At 38.8% G+C, this 11,242-nt stretch overlaps 1 protein-coding gene and 1 long non-coding RNA gene across 3 annotated transcripts; one reads left to right on the top strand and one right to left on the bottom strand.

The window, feature by feature from the left end:
- Positions 1-682: 682 nt before the first annotated feature.
- On the bottom strand, positions 683-8,636 carry LOC134643658 (cholesterol 24-hydroxylase-like). 2 transcript variants are annotated; one of them, XM_063496138.1, is made up of 15 exons: positions 8,316-8,636; positions 8,168-8,245; positions 7,791-7,872; positions 7,410-7,483; positions 6,865-6,951; positions 6,566-6,704; positions 6,276-6,386; positions 6,027-6,189; positions 5,767-5,832; positions 5,146-5,218; positions 4,503-4,587; positions 2,188-2,298; positions 1,911-1,999; positions 1,717-1,783; positions 683-1,631 (listed from the first exon to the last, which is right to left on the bottom strand). In XM_063496138.1, exons 1-15 carry the CDS (start codon positions 8,462-8,464, stop codon positions 1,482-1,484), a joined length of 1,524 nt encoding a protein of 507 aa, XP_063352208.1. In that variant the 5' UTR covers positions 8,465-8,636; the 3' UTR covers positions 683-1,481. The 2 variants fall into 2 exon arrangements, with proteins under 2 accessions (XP_063352208.1, XP_063352209.1); XM_063496139.2 differs by lacking the exon at positions 6,276-6,386.
- On the top strand, positions 2,306-3,728 carry LOC134643659 (uncharacterized). The gene is made up of 3 exons (XR_010096387.1): positions 2,306-2,522; positions 2,597-2,655; positions 2,967-3,728. It is a non-coding gene; the product is annotated as an uncharacterized LOC134643659 (long non-coding RNA).
- Positions 8,637-11,242: the final 2,606 nt, after the last annotated feature.

The raw sequence follows: 11,242 nt of genomic DNA, 5'->3' as shown, positions 1-11,242 counted from the left end.
TGGTCGGGGTGTGAGGTGTCCCTGATAAGGGTTTTTTGCAGCGTTGTTTGTTCAGGCCCTAAATAGATGGCAGGGTGACTCCACTTGTCCTCGTTCTCATGCTAGAGATATGTCAGCACACTCTCAGCGGTGCCTCTTTAGGAGGTGGTGAGAACATCTGGACTCAGATGTGACCTTTTCAGCCTTTCTTGATCAGTGAGGTAGTGTGCAGGGACAGACCGTACATCACATCAACTCCCAGGAAGTTCATGTGCTCCCTGCTCTCTGCTGCGGTGTTGTTGATGTAGAGCAGTCTGAACGAGGGCCGTTTCTTCCTGTAGTCAGTCACCAGTTCCTTGGTTTTATCCACATTCAGGAGAAAGTTGTTGTTGCTGATCCACACTGTGAAAAGCTCCACCAGCTGCCTGCACTAGCTGTCATCGCTGTCCTGGATCAGACCCACGGCTGTTGTATTCACCATGTACTTAATGTGATTTATACCAAACTTCGTGCAACAATCGTGTCATCATGTCAAGGATATAGTCACTTAACCCTGGAGAACCCATGGGGTCAAATTTGACCCCATGGGTTCTCCAGGGTTAAGCAGGTGACGGAGGGTTTCTTTGGCACTGGGATGATGTGATTTGTAGCAGGATGGCACAGCATCTTGGAAGTACACAGACTTAAACTCACAAATTCTGTGGGATCTCAAAATTTATTTTCATTTTCATAACATGCAGCACTTTTAAGAAAATCTTAAATGCTATGCAGGCACAAAAGGTTCCTTGGCTCACTGCTTATTTAAAAAAAGTCACTACATCAAACTATGTGATGATTTTGTGCAAGATTAAATGCTAAGTGCAAATGTTATTATACCCAGCACTCCCCATAATCTTACCATATATATTATTGTAATGAAGACATAAGAATAATTACATTCATTTCATATGAATTTACACTATAGTTCATACATGATACAATTTTTTCTTTAAATTCTATTTTTTTTAAATGACAAGTTTTAGACAGGAATAGAAATCAAATCAATCAGTTTTACCCTTTAAAACCAGAGGTGTCAAACATGAGGCCCGGGGGCCAAATTGGCCCATGGCCATTAATATTACGGCAATGAAATTCAGTAGTAAGTAAACAATTTAATGACAGAAAAGTTCCTATTTTTCAACATCTACTATAGAAATTTCAGGGGTTTTGTTATTGTAAAAACAAAAACAGCAACAAAAATAACAACAAACAAGTCCTCAGTAAAACAAAATTTAAAAAAAGAAGAGAAAATCCATTCTGTTCTTGACAATGATCTTTTTACACATTTATTTCTACAATTTAGACTCAAAGAGTTGTGCTGATTTCAGTTACTAAAGAAGAATTTCTTAATCATGTAGAAAAACTGAGACATACTGTTGAAGCTGTACTTTCTTTTTCCCTATATTAATATATCTCAGGGACCAAAAATAGACCACTTTTTATGTAAAGTACTTTAAGATCATTTATTTTTTGTAATCCCTGTGCCTCAAAGTGCACAACACTCCACTCTTTGGTCTGAGTGTGCCAGCATCCAGGATGTCAAAGGTCTGTCCCGGGACAAGAGTGAAGTCAAACCTCTGGAGCAGTTTGGCCATCACCACTTTAGCCTCCATCTAAAAAACACAACAGCGCCCACAGAGATGAGTCAGTGTGTTTATAGGTGAGTGGGTCAATGTTGACTTATACTGTCATCATCACCTGAGCAAAGTTCTGTCCCAGACACGAGCGAGGACCGAGGGCAAAGGGGTAGTAGCAGTAATAAGGCCTTGTTGAACAGACAAGAGACAGCCTCAGTTACTGTGAACCATTTCACTCATCTTCTCTGAGATAATAAAGTGTGTGCAAACATTAAACATAATAAAGTCAGCATGGTGACACAGTGTGTTCCTTACTTGGGAGCATCTGGGTGAAATCTGTCTGGATCAAATCTCAGTGGATCCTTGAAGAATCTCTCCATTCTCCCACTCACATAGGAGCTGAACTAAATATGAAAAGATTTAATTTCACATTTTATTCATAAGTGTTTTTGTTAGCAACTGTTTGAAATAGTTGAATAACAGTTGACCTGTTTTGTTAATATATTTGGTGCCAATTTCTTTTAAACATATAAACCTGAAACTCAGTTTCTCTTTTAGAGTTAGAAACATGTTAAAAAGAAAAGTAACTCACAAAAACACTGACTCCTCCAGGTATGTGGATACCATCAATCACCATGTCTTCAGCAACATCGCGAGATGTGCCCACAGCTGTGGGGTAAATTCTCAGAGTCTCTTTCAGCACCTGAAGGAAGGTTACAATGAGAGGTGCACACTTTTGTAACCCAGAGTAAAATCTGTTTTACTAGCATTTAGTAATTTCCTGCACTTATTTCCTGCCATTGAACGCATGACTCCAACCACATGACTTTGCTCAGCCATTGGGATGGCATGTAGGTCATAGTAAGCCTGTCCCGGCTTCCTCCCGTCAGATGCGTGGAGGCAAGCCAGGTGACAGAGCTGTTGCAGGTTTGTCTTGGCAAACACTTGCTTTTCCCGTGTTAATGCATTTTTTCTAACACCAACTAACTTATACAACTTAGACGCTGATTACTGTGAGCCAGAGCCATAGTGTTGTTGTGCACTGAACAGAACGGAATTGGTGAGTTTGAACTTTTAATTGACTGTTTGTATTGTTACCAGCTGACGCTAATTGGCTGCTGCCGGTCCAAACAATTTGATTTTGATTTGACCGATATTTGTTGAATAAAAAATGTTGTGAAGCTATATAGTATGTATATAGCAGTTGAAATGTTTCAGTTAAATCTGTAGTGGTTAAATATACTGTTTGTTTATTTATTTATAAATTGTGTACACAGGAATAAGAATAACTTAATGTATTTAGCTTAACTGGCTGACATTTTTTTTGTATTATTCTTGTGATTTCTTATTGGCCTTGTTTATTTAATGCAGGCCAGGTGAACCTTTTTGGGTATGAAAAAGGATGGCGAGCCAATGAACGGCTAGGAGCAGGACTCATTCTGCATTGAAGCTTCCACTGGTTGGGTAGGAAGCTATCAAAGACGACGCTCTGTCCCTATTTTCCAAATACACTGATTTCCACAATCATACACACCATTCCCCCCGTTTATGGACAATAGCGCTTGGACATCTCTCATGGACATTCAGATAAAACTCATGGACTTCAGTGTGGATCAGTAGTTTTGATGTTAACATGTGTTATTTATGGGGAACTGTTTTTTGAGAATCTATATTGTTTGGTATAAGCCATAAGCCAGAAGAATTTGCTTAGTTGTCTTTGTGCACCCCCACTGGGTTTTTGATTAATTGAATAGCTGCAGCAGGAGTGATTATTTAAGTTTTCCTTTTCTTTTCTTGTTATTTTTCTTTGGGTTTTGGTTAAATACATGGTACTTGCAAAAGCATTTTGTGTTGTGTGTATTTATTAATTACTGCCCATCAGCTCCAGTAGCATTCCTAAATCTTCTGATTACCCTAATATTTCACTCAATACCTGGCCTGTATTGATTCATTAGCGCTTCATCAGTGTTACACTTTGGTTGAGTTATTTTAAAAGAAACACTGGTAGAGGTCAGTGTTACTGCTCAGCCTCCTGCCAGTAGACTTTTTAGCTCGCACGAATCCCCTGGAAGTTCGACAACACATCATTTTCGGTCACTAAACCCTACTACCTCATACCCTTCTGTTACTGTTTCTTTCATATATTTATGCCAAGTTTTCAAGATTTGTAGCCTTACTGTTCACTGTAACTGACATGTTTATTAGTGCATGCAGGAACATAAAGATATGTCCTTTCACTCCCATAAGGAAATGATTTTGACATGACACTGATGAGTTTAGAGAAACAATAATCATTTTTAATTCAAAAACTAAGTAACCTTCATAGTCACTTAAAACTGGCAGACACAAATGCTTATGTCTTACAATAAAAAAAAATAAAAAAAATAAACCACTTCCCTGCCAGACGGGTCACCCCTGAAACGCTTGTGTCACCAAAATCAAAAATGATATTTTAGGCCTTACTGTATGAATGCTCTCTTAATCACAGTGTATTCTTACCTACATTTTCATGACAATACAGACGACCTAACAGAGTTTATACTTGTTATTTGGTCAAAGATCTATTAATAAACATCAACTCTCCATATTTGTAACTGGTAACAGATAATCGATAATATTAACATCTATGCACCATTTGAGTCAGTGCTGACCGCCTCCTCGAGCTTTTGTGTTTACGAGATTCTTAGTAAACTTGACCTCTGACCTTTACCTCGAGGTCAAAGTCACTAAATTTTGAACTCCTGATAGATCTATGGCATCAATTTGCAAATCCTCAGAGACTTCTTTCTCAAGTTATTGTACTCACAAAGTTGTTTGTCTATGTTGCCCAATGACAATACGCCATCAGCGTTCAGGCTGAGTGGTATAATAATTAATTAAAAAACAAACAAGCAAACAAACAGGTACCTGTGACAGGTAGACCAGCTCTCCTAAGTCATCATAGCTTATGTCACGTTTCATCCCAATGACATCATCGACCTCTTTCTTCGCTCTAAGAAATAAAAATATAATTTAGAAAACCAAAATTCACTCAATATATTACACAGTTATAAGAACTGCAGAAATATTACCTAAATCATCTTTAGAGGTTAACACAGGTCATAGGAGTAAATACGTAGACACCAATTAATTAGATGACAAAAATAATTTTATTATAGAGAAAAATGCACATCTACTGCATGTCTGTGGGCTTCAGATTTATATAATCTCAGGATTGGAAATATTTTTGATGTTTGATATTTGGATGGATCAAATTAGAAGAAGTTGTTTTCACACAACGCGTTGACAATCAGATCTGAGGGACACACTGATTGTAAGAACTGGGATCAGACTGACTGTACAACAAGTGTGTCACGGCAAGAAGATTTCTGAAGATCTCACAGACTTTTAAGTCCTCTTTCCTGGTAGGACCTTGTAGGTTCAGTCAGCTGATATTTCAGGTTATATTCATGCAGAAATACAGAAAATGAAATAAAATAATTACAAATCAAAATTAAAATAAAAAATTAAATAAAAAGTGTAAATTGTGAAGTTCTGTTTGACTTCTTACTTCTCCAGTATTTCAGGATTTCTTCCAAGCTCCATGACGCAAAAAGACAGTTGATTGGCTGTTGTTTCTTGGCCTAAAATGTTACCAGTTTGTCAATAATGCGTCAGAATATTACCTCAATCAAGAAGTTGTAATCCTAATTTCTACATCACAACTCCTTGAGTCTTAAAAAGCCTAGTTAACTTAAAATCAATATCATTATGTAACAAAAACAGATCATATGTTTCTTTTTCTTGATTGCTATTTTATTTATTTGCAAATGTTATCGTCCCGGTCAAGATTGAAAAGAGTAATAAATGTTTTTTTTTTAAAATTTGAGACAAACAGTCAGTAACACAGGAACAAGAGTTGTGTGACACAGTTTGTGTGGAGATATTATGCAGCTCCTCTGGATAAGAAAGGACAGTTTTGTCCATGCTAAGTGAACACGTGTTTGAACAGTGATATCAGGATGCTTTACAATTAACATTAAACTGCAGCACACAGCAGCAGGATACAAATTCACACAGACACCAGTGACCATACTGTGTAAAACTCTTCAGTGCAGTGAGCTTCGTCTGACGCTACAAAGAAGCTTCCAGCTGCATTTCACACATCAAAGCTGAAACAACAGAGACTCACCTGCAATGAAAAATGTCACAAAATTGTCCAGCATAAATTCTTCATCTTCTTCAGTCATGTTTTCCTCTGAAATGAGAAGAGAATGGACAGATACACTGATATTTAACTTCTCCTGGTTTCCAACATTACTTACAAACCACATGCACCATACTGAGAAGGCATCAAAAACTGTGGGTCACATTTTTGTTTCATTCACTTTGTCTCATCACAAAGAGAATAAAATATTGCTCTAGTCTATTGTGAAATTTGGGGACTCCAACCTTGGCTTGCAGTTTTGATGATTTGTGTCAGGATGTCTTTGGGGACCTCGTCACCGTTTTGCATGGCGGTCTTTCTCTCACTGATCCACTTGGCTCCAGTTGTACGGAGCAGGCGGCACGCTTCCCTCACCTCATTGACGTATCGTCTGTTCTTTGGATTGTACTGGAATGGCAGACTGAAGGGTTTAGCATTCTGACAACAATGTTGTTGGCAGACATACTGCATAACAACAAACGCTGAAGTAATACCTCAAAAAATATGTCTCTAACATAGGTAACCATTCCTTTCAGACATGTCTCAATGGCTTTAGGGAAAGGTGAACTATTGTTCAAGAGGTCCATGTCCACCCCAAAGGCAACCTGAAATATCAAGACGTGGATGGACCTGCACTCACACTTAAAACACGCTTAGAAACTTTTTAACAGTAAATAAAAACAAACATAAAAGCTTGTGCCTTCATCGGAATTATGAAAAAAAACAAATAAACAAACAAACAAACAAAAAAAACACGTTGCATCTGTAAAACTGACTATGATACCTTACTAATAACATCCAGGGTGACACAGTTGAGAAGATGGAGCATATTAGCTTCTGTTTTACTGTCAGCAAGCTCTGCAAGTTTATCCATCAGTTTCTCTGCCCTCTCATTGAAGGTTCCCATCAGACCTCTCAGATACCTGGGAAAAAAAAAGTTTGAGACAGAGGAACAGCAACTAAAGGACTATCAACAACACTGATTTATATCCAGTATGACTGTAAATACTGGATAAACATAACATAAACAGGTAGCTCAGCAGGCACTTCTTTCTGGCACGTTGCTATAATTCCATAACTCACAGGCTGCTGAATGCAGGGTCCATGATGCGTCGCTGTTTGTACCACTGCTCATGATCTCGTGCTGTTATCAGGCCATTTCCAAAGAACCTGAAACCCACCCAAAAAAACAACAACAGAGAATTAAAAATAGCAAAATATGATTTTCACTCATTACACTGTCACAAAGCATACTTTCTATTATTTTCATAGTTATATTACTGCTAGCACAGGTACACAACATGGTAAGATACTTCAAGATTCAAAGTGTTTATTGTCATGTGTCACAAGAGAAAGGCATTTCTTTGTGCAATGAAATTCTTTCTTTGCTGTCCACCCACAGATGCCGATTAATAAATACAATAAAAATAGAACATATAAATACAAATAGTACAAATAAATAGCTGAAGACAGAAAAGGAGACAAAATATGGAGATTTGAAACAGATGTGTGCAAAAGAGCTACAGCTTATACTGCTGAGTTTCATTTAGTTTGAACAATAACGGATGGATACATAAATACAAAAGGCCAAAATTACCATGACATTAACAGATAATGTGATACATCACCTTTGACCAAACAGGTAGAAGAGTCTTTTATAGGTAAACTTCTCTTTAAGGTACTTTGGGGACATCAGGATTTCCTGAAACAGAAACAAAATGACACTAAAGTTTGACAAAGAAGAAGAAGAAGAAGAAGAGGGCTTTAAATGTGAACAAGTCCCAAAAAGGCCAGTAGCTGCACTGTTTATTAGCAGGGACCTCTGCCAACAGGATTCATGGGTGCACTTTCACACACAACAGGTTTGTTGCACTGTAGTCATTTTAAACTGAAACAGCAGAGATACACAGGTACTGCTAATCACAATAATTCACAGATTTACAGAAATAGACCCTTTATTAATGACACCAGTGTACTGATGTGAAAAGAGTCAAGTAACAAGTGTTTACCTTGGTGGCCTCTGGACAGTACGTACACAGTGAAACGTAGTGAAGCACATTTATCCTGTAAACAGGTCCATACTTCTCGGCCCTGCAGGTGACATCTTAATTAAAACTTTTAAAGGGGTATGATATTAATAACGAGATTCTGTAAGTAGTGTAATACAATGAATACAGGAAGTACTGTAATGTATTTGTTATATCGGCAGAAATTAACAGGCAATTATCGGCAAAATATGCTGTGAAAAAGGAAACTGCATTCAGTTCAATACGGCCAGGCTAGCTAGCATTAGCTGGCAGCAGTCCCAAACACTGACCTACATATTGTGCTAGCTTAACTATTTGACGTGGTTTCTTTCTGCATAAAAACATTGTTTTAAACTCACCACTCTAGAAATTTGTCGTGTATAATTCCGTCATTTTTCATCGCCTTCAACATCGTTGATGAGTGTCCAAAGAAAAAACTGAGGAGGAAACAGCGAGTTACTCTCAAGTAATGTCCGCATAACTGCTTCAGCCGACGACTTTTCCTACCTGTCCCTCGGCGGCCCGGGGATGTGGTCATACTTCATATGAATGTATTTAATGTACAAGCAGTAGCCAAGAAACGCAATGACGAGCAGAAAGAAGAGAAACGTAAGTGCCCGAGCAGCCAGGCTCAGAAGCAGGCTGGAAAGTGCCATCCTGGAAAATGTCCCGGAGACGTCCGTGTTAAAGGTGGTTGTCCTTTCAGTTAGAAAGTCCACGGTCAGATAAAAACAGCGAGCCTGTTATCAGTGACTCTTAAGACTGAAGTAGCGTACGCAGTTCAGAACATTAACCCTTTATTTACCAAGCATCATACAGGCCGCCTGGACTTATTTGGTATTGTTTGGCATTTTGACTGTAAAAGGGACAGAAGTCATACTATAAGTGAATGTTTTTGCCCCTTGTTTTTGTAAAACCTCAGCTTTCAATATCTGGCAGTCATTTTACATTATTGTATTGTTATGACAGTGAGTAACAATAAAAATAAACGGACTCTGTTTTTTCAGATTTATTGTTAAGTAGAAACGGATATTCAACATTAACATAATGTAACACAACATCAACTTTATGTATGTATTTAGTATAGTTCGTATTTAAAGTTCTTCAGCCTAGCCCACAGTTTTCTTAGATTTCCAGGACTTTTCGTTGCCGCTTCTCCACACCCGCCTCTCTGCTCCGTGCGTCATCAATTCTTATCTGTGATTGAACCGTTGCGATACACTTTAAAGTTTTGTAAAGCTCGTCGTCAGGTCTTACAGTAACTGTCTGAAATGTCTATCTAGGCCAGGGGTAGGCAACCTTTCTGATGCTAACTGTATTAGCAATAAATTTAATAACGCTCTATATGAACAGTTACACAATATATAGAACCACTTTATAGAATTATATTTGTTCGCAGATGTTGGCAGCTATCAATGAATAGTTATCAGCTATTTTGAAACAAAAAAAATACACTTTTTATCCATAACAGCAAATGAACTGTACAACAGAAAATACAAATGCTATTTATGGTCTCCTCACAACAATGATAAGAAAAATAAACTGGGCCAATATGGCATGTTTGTTAATACAGAGACACACGTGTTAATGTGATCTCTGGTCTCCCACTCAGAGACACAGGTCTCAGAGTGTCCAGCATTCAGAGGCTACCTGAGGACACTCATGTGAGAGAAAATCTGCTCACACAGATATGTAGAGCCAAATACTGTCAATAAGGCCTCTGCAATGTTCTGAAGACAGTTAAACTTGTCAGGTAGTGATGTCCAGCAGGTGAAAATGCAGCTCCATGAACACGCACAGCTGTGGATTCCAGCTGCTTCGATGTTGCATTAACTGGCATTAACTCAGCCAGTTAATGTGAGACAAATCTATCTGCTCATTAAAGATTTCTGGTTTGATCAGAAAATAAAACATTGGTCCATACACCTGAAAGTCCCAAAAACGCATTGTGTCTCGAGCCTACGGATGTATCCGTGTATTTCCGTGGTGCTGATGCTGTGCTGAGCGGACAGCTCTTGAAGCTTTTGAAGTGTCGGAATGTGGAAAGCTAACAACGTCCCTCTCACCAGTAGTTATTTTTAGCCAATTACAAGTAGAATCTGGTAGTTGGGGTTGTTAGCTAAGACAACGTCATTAAGAAGCGGCACAACTAATGTGTCTATGCGAGCTGATTTGCGATATGCACCGCTGGCGCGGCCATTTATTTTTTGATGCACCTTCTCAGATTAATTCACTGCGTGTCGTGCCCAGGGCTGGACTGGGACAAAAAATCGGCCCCAGGCATTTTGACTAGAGACCGGCCCACCAGGTATTAAAGCCATAAAGCCTTTGAATGAAAACAAACGCTGTTGTGACAGTGATGTACACTGTCTTGTTGGTATATGTATGATTTCTATACATTTTACGTCAGATAAAAACTTTGGTTGTAAGCTTCAGATAATTATTTAATAACAGCCAGACATTTTAAACGAGAATAAGAAAGCATTTCTTTGTGCCCCCCTTTCCCTGTTAATGCCCTACCTGCCCCCCTGGCAAAATTTTGTTAGATCCGCCCCTGCACAGTTACCAGCTGTCAGCTACATAAAAAAAGGATCCTGGTGTTATTTGTCTCTCAGAAACAGTTCATAACTTCCCTTCAACTCATTCATGTCACCTAAAAGGTAAACCTGTTTCTCCATCACCTAACGACAGAATAACTCCACCTTTGTGTCTTTTTTCATCCTAGCTGAAGTCCGGGACTAACTGCGTCCCTTTTCAGCTCAATACGAAACGCGTAATATTTTCTCTGAATACGGGAGGATTCCGTTTTTTACGGGACGGTTGGCAACTCTACTAACTAACCTTATGAATAAAATAAAGTTCACTTTCAGTAACATCATAGCACCCACCCAGCTGTATAGAGATTGAAAATGTGACGTCATTCAGGGGTAAAACCGCAAAGGATTCTGGGAAGTAGTGGCAAGAGGTACTAGCGGGCACAGGCTTTCAATTGAAATCAGTTACACAGCGATAAAAAGAAACAAAAAATGTCAAGAAGCTGTTGTATTATTAACTGCACAAGCCGGGCGAACGACAGCCGCGTGAAGTCGACGGGAAATGCGATTGGTTTTTATCGGATTCCAGCGTGGAAGAGAAATTGTCCAAGCCATGTCTCCGAAGTCACGAACAGGCGACGGATGGCCTGGATTGCCGCTATCAGAAGACCTAATATAACGTTCGAAAACACTCCACCTCACATGTTAGTCTGCTCCAAGCATTTCCACAAAGGTAAGTGTTTTGTGGTAGTTAATACGTCTTAATTGGCGCTGAACAGAAATCATCGCGCTATGCTCCTTTGTTTATTGTGGCTGTGTGTAATGTTTGCTGTCTTTTGTAGGCAAACCAGCCTACGAAATGCTGGAATGCGATCCAGACTGGGCATATAATATATTATA

The sequence above is a fragment of the Pelmatolapia mariae genome, linkage group LG15 (assembly GCF_036321145.2).
Source record: "Pelmatolapia mariae isolate MD_Pm_ZW linkage group LG15, Pm_UMD_F_2, whole genome shotgun sequence".
Taxonomy (NCBI): domain Eukaryota; kingdom Metazoa; phylum Chordata; class Actinopteri; order Cichliformes; family Cichlidae; genus Pelmatolapia; species Pelmatolapia mariae.
The sequence above is the reverse complement of the archived record's forward strand: the minus strand, read 5'-3'. Positions and strand labels throughout refer to the sequence as shown.